Source organism: Otolemur garnettii, unplaced genomic scaffold (genome assembly GCF_000181295.1).
Source record: "Otolemur garnettii isolate 467f Iridium unplaced genomic scaffold, OtoGar3 scaffold00118, whole genome shotgun sequence".
NCBI classification, from domain to species: domain Eukaryota; kingdom Metazoa; phylum Chordata; class Mammalia; order Primates; family Galagidae; genus Otolemur; species Otolemur garnettii.
Window position 1 is genome coordinate 1,391,336 of NW_003852513.1, and position 13,197 is coordinate 1,404,532.

Consider the following 13,197-nt stretch of genomic DNA (forward strand, 5'->3'; position numbering starts at 1 on the left):
CGGGACAAGGAGAGCAGACGCGGGACAAGGTGAGCAGACGCAGAAGTGAGCGGAGCATGGCATGAGGAATGCAAACCCTCAGTGCCTGCACAGAAGGATGCTAAGGCAAGCCACCCTGCTGCACGCTGCAATGCCCCGTTAAGAGGCAGGGAATGCAAACAACAGGTAAGCGAGAAGCCTGTAAGGGAAGACGGATGAGGCACTGGACAGAGACACACAGACCAGGGTATATACTTAAAAAATTATATACAGGGCAGTGCCTGTGGCTCAGTGGGTAGGGCGCCAGCCCCATATACCAAGGGTGGCAGGTTCAAACCCAGAGCTGGTCAAATCGCAACAAAAAATAGCCAGGTGTTCTGGTGGGTGCCTGTAATCCCAGCTTCTTGGGAGGCTGAGACAAGAGAATCACCTAAGCCCAGGAGTTGGAAGTTGCTGTGAGTTGTGTGATGCCATGGCACTCTACTAAGGGCAATAAAGTGAGACTCTGTCTCTACCAAAAAAAAATTATATACAAGGTCAGACAATTAAGTGCATGAACTCATCCTAGAAAAAGTGCTATACACCTTATTGCTGAATATCACTACCATCACCTTAGAAAGAACTTCCCTTGGGAAGTTGTGCATTGCACCTCATCCTAGAAAAGGTGCTCTAAAAGGCAGAGTAGATACATAGCTTCCCAAGCAGAAGACTTCAAAGGCGACTGTAATGATATTCCACAATGAGGTGGGTAGGATGAGTTCACAAAGTTAATCATAAGGTGACTATAGTGATATTCATAAAGAGATATGTAGTGCTTTTTCCAGGCTAAGTTTGCAAACTAAATGGTCTAACCTCGTATGTCATAATTAAGTAGCATCTATCCCAGGAATGTAAGAATGGGTCAACTTGAAAAACAATCAGTGTAATTTACTACAGAAATAGTGTAGAAAAGAGAATGGCATGATACTCTTAATAGATACATAAGACGCATTAATGCCTTAAAATTAACACCTTAAATGGAGTTAAAGGTTAGCCAGGCAGAGTGGCTCACACCTGTAATCCTTGCACTCTAGGAGGCTGAGGCAGGAGGATCAATTAAGCTCAGGAGTTTGAGACTAGCCTGAGAAAGAGCAAGACCCCGTGTCTACAATAAGTATCCAGGTATTGTGGTGGGCACCTATAGTCCCAGCTACTCAGGAGGCTGAGGCAGAATGATGGCTTGAACCCAGAGCTTTGAGGTTGCCACAATGTAGGCTGACACCATGGTACTTCAGCTTTGGCAAAAGAATGAGACTCTGTCTCAAAAAAAAAAAAAAAAAAAAAAAAATTAAAGAAATAAAAAATGGGGTTAATGCTCAAATCTTTATGATTAAAGAAAATAATTTCAAGAGAAATAGAGCAAAAATTTCTCAACACAATAAAAGTTATCTAGCAGAAATCTACCACAAATATACTTAATGAATAAAATTTAGCAAATACGATTTTCAACAACTAAATTTTTAGCCAACTAAAAATTCAGTGCTAAAGGTCCTGGTCAATATATAAAATAAGACAATTATTAGAACTAAGAATATTCAGCAAAACTGCCAAATCAATAAAATCTATAATGTGGCAGTATATTTGAAATAGGGGGAAAAAAACATTTAGTATAAAAGCAGAAAATTGTAAATATCTAGTAATTTGTTAACAATTAAAAAACAAAAATTTGATTAGAGACAGAAAAAGACCTGAAAAAAAATAACATACATTGTTAAGCAAATCAATTTTCTCCAAATTAATCTAAATTCGAAGCCATTCCAAATAAACTCTTAACAATAAATTCTGGGTAACATGACAAACTGATGCTAAAACGTACATGTTTAACCACATGTCCACAAATATTAGGAAAATCCTGCCAAACAGAGAAACCTACCTTGCCATGTATCAAAGTCATTATAATGAAAACTGTGGTTACTAGAACGGGAATAGACTGACAAACAACTACATTAGACAGCCGGTATAGTTGTTGGATGGGCCAATAGTTATTTGTTGGGCGATTTTTTTTACATATACCAAAATTGCATATATGCGCAGGTCTGAACCATAAGTCTCACAGCTAAAATTTTCTGAATTAAGTGTTATATCTAGACTTTACTTCCTTCAATCTAGGGAGATGGGGCCTAGAAAATATTAGAATTCAAAGATCTAATTTCCATCTTTCTATGATAGCATTTTCTACAATTTCTGTCTAGAGCTCTTGTCTATCTCCTCCTCCGTCAACCACAGATTTTTTTTTTCTGTTTACCAAGAGGGGTTGGAAGACAAAAACCAACAGCATATCACACTGGACCAAATTTACACTACAGCAGAGTTTTGTTATAGATGTAAAGCTTGGGCAATGAGGCTTATTATCCCTTATCCAAAGATTGGGGACCAGAAGTGTTTTGGACTTGAATTTTTTTCAGAATTTGTAATATTTGCGTTACATATACTTATCAGTAGAGCATTCCTAGTCAGAAAATGCCAAACCCAAAATGCTCCAATGAGCATTTCATTTAAGCATCATGTCAGCACTCAAAAAGTTTCAGATGTTGGAACAATTCAGATTGTGGATTCTCAGATTAGAGACAATTCATATAGGGTTTATCACAGTGTTTGGAGTATTAGTTCCCTTCCCTTTCCTCTAGGTATCCCATTCGTTGTGTCTATATGCATGTATAACTTTTCAACTAGTTCGTATCCTAATTTCTAAAAATAGAGTTAGTGAAGGCAAAAAGCAGCATTTGACAGGGTGATCACATGTGAAATACTCTTTCCTATAGTATGTAAGTGGTTCTCATACTTGAATATGCATCAGAATCACTTGCAGAGTTTGTTAAAACACAAACTGCTAGACTTCATCACCAGAATTTCTAAACAGTAGGTCTGAGTGAATTGCATTTATAGTTATACAGTCACCACCCATAAGTTCCTGGGTAGGAACTAATTCTCCTCAATGGGCCACATTTTGAAAAACACTGCCCCACCGAACAGTGATTAACCAGTGAGAGTAACTTTGCTCTACAGAGGAAAGTAAGAAATGTCTGGGTATATTTTTAGTTGTCACAACTGGGAGGAGGGGAACTACTGATAAGCAGTGAGTAGAACCCAAGGATGCTACTCAACATCCTCCCACGCACAGGACAGCTCCCACAGAAAAGAAGTATCTGCCCTGAAACATCAACACTGCTGAGAAAACTTGCCAGAGGCTAAGACAACTTACTCCAAATATATGATCTGACCAGTAAGTAGGTCAAAGTTCTTTAGTGCATTTTAGAAATTCAACATGGAATATTCAAAAATTCCATTTTTCTGCAAGATTGACAACTCCTATAGCAAAATGAAGTTTTAGAGATATTAATCCTTAAAGGTATACCAGGCTAGAAAAGGAAATAAGCATTTATATACATAATTGGTAAATTTCTAGTAAAGAAACAAATTGACAATCATTTTGCACAAATTGTATGAAAGATACATTAAAAAACTAACTTTCTTGAAAAGTAATCACCAACAGTGTTTACTTCTTAAGCTGAGTAAAAAGCTAACAGGTATTCATTTTAGTATTACGTATTTAAATATAAATAAAACACCTTTCCTAAAGTGCTATTTGTTTTAAGGAAAGGCAGTGATAGCAGCAGTAATCAATTCTAACTAAATACATCTGAGGTAAATATACTTTAAATATACAAGAACATACGTATATTATGTAATACAGATAGCCACATACACACACACACGTGCACACACATACAAATGAACTTACTCCTGTAGGTTGAAAAATAAGTCCATCCATTTCATGGCTGACTTCTTTGGCAAAATTTCCTTCAAGGAGCTATAAAATAAATACACAGGTATTTTAAAAATACAATAATTACTTTAAAATTACTTTAATTTCTAGGGACTCTACCTAATGAATGCAAACATTGTAACCTAGTTGTTTGTGCCCTCACATTAATCTGAAATTTTAAAAAGAACCCCCCAAAATTATTTTAATTTCATGTTCAGCTTTATAAAAAAACTTTAATATGTATGCTATAAGAAATTCAAAATAGGGGAGGGGATGGATCCTGAGGATCTAGACTAGAAAAAAAATACATTAAAATTCCCATTCCAGTGCAGGCTAGACAAACTGAACAACAGTCCCAACTACAACAACCAGGATAATGAATAAAGTGCTGAAAAGGCATTTCTAAATGTACTGCTAAGCCAGCACAAAAGGAAGAAAGACATAGAAGCTGGAACAACCCTCAGACAATTGTTTGGTCTTTCTTGTTTCGTTTTTGTTTGTTTTTTTTTTAAAGCAGAGAACTTCACTGCAAGGGATACATACATAGTACAAAACAACAACTGATAGTTTTTTCCATACCGTATCTACTAAAGAGCACAGTTAAAGACCAACTACTCTTCTAATTAATTTTAACCAAGTAGTTTTAAATGCTTCTCTTTCACTGATTTTTATTATTTTGAAGAACTCACCATGTGTGTCACTGAAGAAGGCCCTAAGCACTGATTTCTGTGTTTCAGGAAAGAGAACTAAATTTACTTTCACAGAGCCAGGTAACATCATGTTATCCAAAATACAGCCAACTAGCAGAAAACTCAGGATAGTTCTAAGATTCAGATATGTCTCTAAAACTCTGGGTATGCTAAGTGTTTTATGTATATCCCTTTCCCCTCAATCACATCCTTCTGAAAGCACTACATTTACAAGGAGATCTGCTTCAACAGATCTCCTTGTAAGATCCAAAAGCAACAACCTAGGGCGGCGCCTGTAGCTCAGTGGGTAGGGCACTGGCCATATACACTGTGGCTGGTGGATTTGAACCCAGCCCAGGCCAGTTAAACGACGACAACTGCAACAAAAAAATAGCCAGCCGTCGTGCTGGGCACCTGTTGTCCCAGCTACTTGGGAGGCTGAGACAAGAGAATTGCTTAAGCCCAAGAGTTTGAGGTTGCTGTGAGCTATGACACCATAGCACTCTATACCAAGGGTGACAAAGTTAAACTCTGTCTCAAAAAAAAAAAGCAGCAACCTAAATTCAAGTTTGTATTTTGCATGCAATAAAATCTATGATTTTCCTTCCAAACTGAGAATTCATCTTCTGTATTTCATCCCTCAAAATTCATTATTTCTCTGAGGGGAGTTCAAATTTGAGTTTAAATATCTACATGCTCCTTTCTGTCCTTTCAGAGACAGAAATTAGATCAGTAAGTTCCAGAGGCTCAGAGGTGGTGTTAGTGTTTAAGGAGTTTCAGTTTTGAAAGATGAAAAAGTTCTGGAGATGATGACAATGGCTTCACAACAACATAAATGTACTTAATGTTGCTGAACTGTATGCATAAAAATATACTAGAACTTCTGTAAGTCAGTTACTCAAAGGAATATAACAAACTTGTCAACATGCAGAGGTAGGCAACATAAGAAACTAGGCCTACTGTACTGACATGTACATATGGTGCAGGTCTGGTCTATGAAAATCAGGTCAACCAAAGGAGGTAGTCAATCATAGGGAGGTGGTCAACTATGGAGGTTCTACAGTAGTTAATATGGTAAATAATGTGTTACATATTTTAAAAACCAAAAAATGTAAGTGCTCATGTTTTCGTGTTGTTTTTTCATCTTATTATAACAGTAAGAAAGTAGAAGCTGACAAATTGGGACCTTTCCGAGTCATATTATCAAAGTTTGATCAAATTAACAAAAATTTCAGAACAGTTCTGACAAACATACATTTGTCTGCACTGCACTTATAGGTTTAAATGACCCAGCTATCTGAGGAGACAATCTGCCTAAGTAAAAATTCCATGCGGATTAAAATTAATGATTTCTGGGGCTGGGTGCAGTGGCTCACAACTATAATCCTAACACTCCTGAGAGGCCAAGGACTGCCTGAGTTCAGGAGTTCGAGACCAGCCTGAGCAAGAACCAGAACCCCTGTACTAAAAATAGCTGGGTATTGTAGTGGGCGCTTGCTCCTCAGGAAGCTGAGGCCAAAGGATCTCTTGAGCCCAAGAGTTTGAGGTTGCTGTGAGGTGCGACACCACTGTCTCAAAAAAAATTTACTGATTTCCTATAAATTCCTTTCAAAAGAGGAAAATAAACTCTAAATATAAAACTATCAAAATATGCGCTTACAGTCTTGCTGGAAATTTGGAAGGCAATGTATTAAACTAAAGTCATTTTGTTTCACATACGTGAAATATTTCCTCTGGAGGGAAAACCTTTTTGAAATTCATGTTCAAACTGACAAGTATAGTATACATAATTTTAAAGATGTGTGTGTGTATTTTTAAAAGATTTCCATGTTCTATTTCAACATTTTCAAATATCCATAAACTAATGATGGCTTAAAAGGTTCAAACAAGACAAAACTGCATACCCTTGACACTTCTTGCACACATCATGTAAGAAAAGATACTTGAAATTCTGCTTAGCAGTGATGCAATGAAAACAAAATACTGCAATCACCTTTTAGACAGGAAAAAAGGTTAAAAAAATTTTAATCTTTAGTTTGTTCTACTTTTATTTATGGTGGATACAACATTTATGTCACTAAACACGGCTTTTAAATTCCATCCAAGAAATGAAAATAAAATCCTAAACCCTTCCCACCAACACATTGAAAGGATCTCCTCTTGGCCAAGGGGATCCAAGAGAAACCTTAAAACTTAAGTTCCCACCATGACAGGATGAGAGGTCAGACACTCCTCAGCATAACCCTCCCTCACGGGGCTTAGGCTTTCTTCCCTCCAGCTAGACAGAACCAGCCTTTTGAAAAGACTTCATCACCACTGCTTCCATCCACCACCTAACGCTGCTTTTTCTTTTTTGCAGTCTCAACACTACAACTGACCAGCATTCATTCCTGAAAGTGCCATCAACCACAGAGCAATTCCGGCTTGTCTACGAGGGCACACAGGGAAAGTCTGCATGTCCTCTACTTAACCTTTTGGCTTGAGGGCAAAAAATTCCACCCTAGGATCATGCTAATTTTGCCATTCTCTGCACATGGATCCCACCAAACAACAAGAAGCACAACTGAAGCTCAATGCATGCTCCTCCTTTCATAAATATTCATGCCTCCTCCTATAGCTTGTTAAATATGTATTTTTGCTAAAACAACCCACTCAGCATAAATTCCTATTCCCTGTACCATCCCATCCAAGTGTCATATGTGTATTCTCTTCTGGGCAGAAGCTCTGCTTCCCAGGCTGTCAGAACGGCCACTCAATAGGCTGCAATCCTTTATACAAAATAAAGTGCCCCTTCCAAACTTAAGAATCTCATCATTTTTAGCTGACAAGCCAAACTTCTCAATTCATAAAATGGACCATCCCTATATATATACAGTTAAGAACAAAAAAATTCTTTATGTATATAAAGTTTCACTTAAAAATAACCAGTTGGCAAGACGAGATAACATGATGTTTCCCACTTCATTTTTTATTTTCCTCTAACTTTTCATGAGTAAGAACTTAAAGGACTATAAGAACTCTTGGATCAAAACATGAGTTCCTCTGCATTACTCCAGACAATATTTCCTTCCTTATTTAACACATTAACATTTACAATTATCACCTATCATGTATTAAAGAACCATTATGAAGTCTTGGACTTGGTATAAAACTCATAACTTCTTATGGGATGTACATTCTTGAGTTTGGTATTATACTATTATTCAACTTCCCAGAAAAGGAAATCAAGGCCAATAAGCAACTAGCTTCAAGACAGATAGCTAAAAAAATAAAATCTCTCAGAGCAGATTTAAATCAGACTATAACTAAAAATAGGAAATAACCACAGAGAGGGTTTTGAAACAAATGCCCCAAAGCATTCTGTAACTTCCTAAATATACTAGTCTTTAACCATTTAACCATTTAAAATTTATATACTTTAAAATGTGTTCAGTGCGGCGCCTGTGGCTCAAGTGGCTAAGGCACCAGCCACATACACCTAAGGTGGCAGATTCGAATCCAGCCCAGGCCTGCCAAACAACAATGATGGCTACAACCAAAAAATAGCTGGGTGTTGTGGCGGGTACCTGTGGTCTCAGCTACTTGGGAGGCTGAGGCAGGAGACTTGCTTGAGCCCAGGAGTTGGGGGTTGCTGTGACTTGTGATGCCACAGCACTCTACCCAGGGGGACAGCTTGAGATTCTGTCTCAAAAAGAAAAAAAAAAAAGTGTTCTACCATGTATTATATGAATAAGGTGAATGCAGAGGGAGGCAACAAAATTCTCAAAGGGGAAAAAAACTTTTTTTTTAGGATTGAGATGAAATCTAAAGTTTTTATTAATATTGCATAATTATTCATTGATTTATTTATTCATATTTTAAATCACATTTATAAAGCAATACGTTAAATTAGGAATACTTTTTGTCTATTCACAATGCTTTTTTTTTAATTGTTTGGGATTCATTGAGGGTACAAAGAATTAGATTATATTGATTTCATTTGTTAGATAGAGTCCCTCTTATAACTGTGTCCCACCCCCAAGAGGTGTGCTACACACCACGACCCCCCTGCATCTTCCTCCCTCCTCTCTCTGCTCCCTTATTCCCCTATCCCCTACTTTGTATTAAATCATCTACTGCCTTCACATTAGAATTGAGTACATTGGAGAAGTAAAGCTATTCTTGCTTTACTAAGAAGAATGTGTTCCACCTCCATCCAGGTTAATACAAAATATATAAAGTATCCACCTTTTTTAGTGACCGAATATTACTCCATGGTATACATATACCACAACTTGTTAATCCATTCCTGGGTTGGTGGGCATTAGGCTGTTTCTAGATTTTGGCAATTGTAAATCGAGCTGCAATAAACAGTCTAGTGCAAATTTGATAAACAGTCTATCAAATCCTTATGATAAAAGGATTTTTTTTTTCTTCTGGGTAGATGCCTAGTTAATGGGACTACAGGATCAAATGGGAAGTCTAGCTTGAGTTCTTTGAGGATTCTCCATATTTCCTTCCAAACTGGTTGTTTTAGTTTGCAGTATCATATTCATAATTCTTAAAAGAAAACTTACCTAAACTTGTTATAGATATTTCCCATATATCACTATCTTCATCACAAGAGTCAACATTGACCAACTTGACCAAATTCCATTCTTTTGACTGCTATTGTCTGAGTTACAGCACATGTCAAATTATACATGAGACTGTAACAGCAGATGTTACCCCAAGCTAAATAAGCTAATTATGTAACACTAGGAAAATGGTTTTTTTCCCTCATTCATTCTATAGGTCTATATTCATAAACTTTGAGGGGTTTTATTCCACAAAGTTATCTTTAAGAGGATGGTTTACAAGAAAGTTCTACTTTCATTAACAACATAAAAAATGGCAAGAAAACATCACCTCTACCCTCACAATAATAAAAAAGCAGTTAATCTATAAAATCATAAGTTTTGTTAAGGCTATCAGAAAGCTGACGTCTGCAGGCAACCATAGGAATGGAATCCCAAGTCCTCCAAATGAGAATGAGACATATGCACTGAAATGTCCCCTTGGGCAGAGCACAAGAAAAGGAAAGTACAGCCATAAAAGTGAGTAGAAAGAAAAACTGAAGTCTGATCAATTCTTTAAAACTTAAGTATGGGCTAGCATAACCGTTAAGAATCATGGAAGCCCAAACACAAAAGAAATCCAAACCCACCCGCTAGCTCTTTCCTTAAACTTCTATCAGGATTCACAGGAAAGATAAAGGCAAGGCAGGAAACATGAGAATGCCCCAGTTTGATTAGGTACAGACAATTATAAAACCCTTGTCTCAGACCCTTGTCAATATGGAGCAAAAGCAATCTGAGAAGAAAGGCATCTACAGCAACAGAAGGGGCTGGAGACAGCCTTGGGCCAGGGATAGAATTACACTGATATAAAGCAGAAAAACTTATTTCTGATTAAACATTTACCTATACGAGGCAATACTTGTTTCCAAGGGGGAAAGACCAGTCCCAATGTCTACTGTCCTCAGTATGGCAATAAATGACAAGAAATAATTGTTTACAAATGGGTACAAGCGTTAGAGTATGAATACAGAACACTTGGCAGGATGGGAGCCAGGACCTGCTGAAAGCAGAGAGCAGAGACACTGTGGAAACCCCTTTGGCCTCCAGGCGTAGCAATAAGCACAAGTAGTAACCACCAAATGCTGCAGTTGTTGGAGCACTGAAGACAGAACTCAAAAGCAACACAAACTCATCTCAAATACACAACAGACTGATTCAACCATTGCTCCTCCCCCTGAAAATGAAGCCTATGAACAAATTGCATTATCAATCATAAAGAATTTGCTTCAGTCTTTAATGTTTTTCTTTAGGAAAAACTGAATGACTGATGCCCAATAAAAACTCTTTCTCACATACACACAGCGAGAATAAATGGCCTATATTCAAAAAACAAGGCAGTCAACACAACAAGGCAGAGAGAGTCAATGTTTTGGAATTATTAGGCAAAGACTTAGATGCATAATACTTTTTCCAATTAAAATACAAAAATAAAAAAAGGGAGGAGAAACAACTGAGAATCAAAGAGCTGAGGGACTATAGCAAAAGATACCTATACATCTGTACAGCTAGAAGAAAAGAAAAACATAAGGGAGCTGAAGAAACAACCAGGAGAAATAATGCCTCAATTATTACAAAATTAAACACACATACACACAAGAGGACTTCAAAAGAATATGAAGAAGGATATAAGACAGTAAGTAAATAAATGCAGGCTTATCATAGTTAAATCCAAGCCAGAAGGGGAAAAAATTATAGGCAAAGAAACAAAAATAAGATTAACACACTATTTGTCAGAGATTATATAGGCCAGAAAATAATGAGACCCAAGCTTTACCATACTGACAGAAATGGCACCAGTCCAAGAGGGTACAGCACCTGAAAGTATCTTTCAACAATAAAGGCATGATCAAGTTTTCCTTTTCAGACAGATAAAATCTGATAAAATGTATTTCCTCTAGGCTGGAAGACATTTCAAAAGATTTGTCAGGCAGAAGGAATAAGATACAAGAATAAAATTGGTACCTAAACAAACAATAATGAAGGGAAATAGAAGTGGTTAAAATTAGAATATAAAACATCTATTCCTCTTTTTTATTTCTTTAAAAAACAATTAAAGCAAAAATATTAATGTATCATGGGGTTTATAACATATGAAGAAGTAAAACTGCTAAGAGGAAATGGAGGGATACTGTCATATGGTTCTAACCCAATTATGAACAAGTACACTATTACTTAAAGGTAAACTGTGGGGAAAGGGAGACAGAAAAACCACTAAAATATACACTACACTAAGGTATATACCTAATAGGCCTAAGGAGTGGAGATATAGTGGAATCAAAACATTCTGCAGTTGGCCAGGCATAGTAGCTCACACTACGTACCTCTAGCACCTTGGGAACCTTATCTAGGAATACTGCCTGAAGCCAGCCTGGGTACTATAACAAGACCCCATCTCTACAAAAAATAGAGAAACTAGCTGGGTATGGTGGTGTTGAGAGAAGATACCCGAGAAGGGCAAGGTCTGGGAGAACAGGTCTTCTCAGGGAAACCGCAAGGATGCACCTGCAGGGTCCTCTCATGGTGACTCAGCTCTTGGGAATTTGTAGGCTTAACTTCCTGAAACTTGGAAATTTCCAAGTTCTGTGAAATCCTGTAGTTCTGTAGAGGCTGGACTAGCATCTCCAGCTTGATTCAAACTGGCCAATGAGAAGGGTACCTGTGGGGTGGAACTTTCTGACTATCACTAAAAAGGGAAAGACCAAGCCAGTCCGGGAGTGCGGCCATTTGGAAGTCTATGCCGTAAGTTCCCAGCTGATGAATAAAGCCTTTCCTCTTATAAACGTGGTGTTTGGGTGCTCTTTCTCTCTGATGGGCCTTGTCTTCCTGCAATAGTGTTGCCTGTTGGTTCTACCAAGGTGGGAGGCTGAGGCAAGAAGATTGCTTGAGCCCAAGAGTTTGAGGTTGCTGTGAGCTACAATGACGCCACTACACCATAACCCAGGCAAAAAGAGTGAGACCTTCCTATTTATTAAAAAAAAAAAAAAAAAAAAACAACTCAAGTAATCTATTATAATCGATGGCAAGAAAAAATGAAAAAGGAAAACAAAGACAGATGGGCAGCAAACTGTGTAGTAAGTCAAGTAGTAAGATGGTAAATTTAAACAAAATCTTATCAATAATTATATTAAATTTAAATGGTATAAGCAATCCAATCAATAAGCAGAGACTGTCATGTTTGATTATTAAAAAAATCAAGAGCCAGCTATATATATATAATGTCTACAATAGCCCACCTTGTATGTAAAGATCCAGTTAGCTTAAAGGAACAACAATGGAAAAATATTTCAAATACCAACACTAAGGAAATGAAAACTGAAGTGCCCAGGCTACATTAATGTTAAAGGAGATTTAAGAACAAGAAATATGACTAGAGAGGAAAAGAAAAAATCCATACTGACAAAAGGAGTCAGTTCACTGAGAACACTGAAAACCTACAACAATCTTAAATGTATATGTACCTAAAAAGAAGTCCTCAAAATGAATTTTTTTTAAAAATTGATATAATAAGATAAAAATAGGAGGGAAATTCTCAATTATACACAGAGATTTTAACACTCTTCTCTGAGTAAACGATTCAATAAGTAGAAACAAATTCAGTAGCAATAAAGAGATCTTGAAAACACAAATAGAACACAGACAGACAGAAAAGTATAGGAGAAATGTAAGACCAGAAGACTACTGTGAAATAATTTGACCTGAGAGACATTTATAAAATATTCCCCAACAACAGGAGATAGCACTTTTTCCCCAAGTGCACATAACACATTTAAAAGTTAAAAGTTGTGCCTGTAGCACAATGGTTACAGCACCAACCATGTACACAAAGGGTAGTGGGTTCAAACCTGGCCCAGGCCAGCTAATCAACAATGACAACTGCAACAAACAATAGCCGGTCATTGTGGTGGGTGCCTGCAGTCCCAGCTACTTGGGAGGCTGAGGCAAGAGAATCGCTTAAGCCCAACAGCACTCTACCAAGGGAGACTCTGTCTCAAAAAATAAATAAATAAATAAATAAAATAAAAGTTAAAGTCAGACAAAGTATGTTCTCTGAATTAAATCAGATATCATTAAGAGAGAGATATTTAGAAAGTCACCTGGGGCAGAGGCAAGATGGCTGACTGGAGCC

General features: G+C 37.2%; 1 protein-coding gene across 1 annotated transcript in view; it reads right to left on the bottom strand.

Moving 5' to 3' along the window:
• RNGTT (RNA guanylyltransferase and 5'-phosphatase) overlaps positions 1-13,197 on the bottom strand; it is a 354,972-nt gene that overhangs the window by 172,985 nt on the left and 168,790 nt on the right. The window contains exon 12 of the mRNA XM_003797513.3: positions 3,761-3,829. Within this exon, the coding sequence (XP_003797561.1) occupies positions 3,761-3,829 (69 nt within the window). The remainder of the gene's footprint in view (positions 1-3,760; positions 3,830-13,197) is intronic.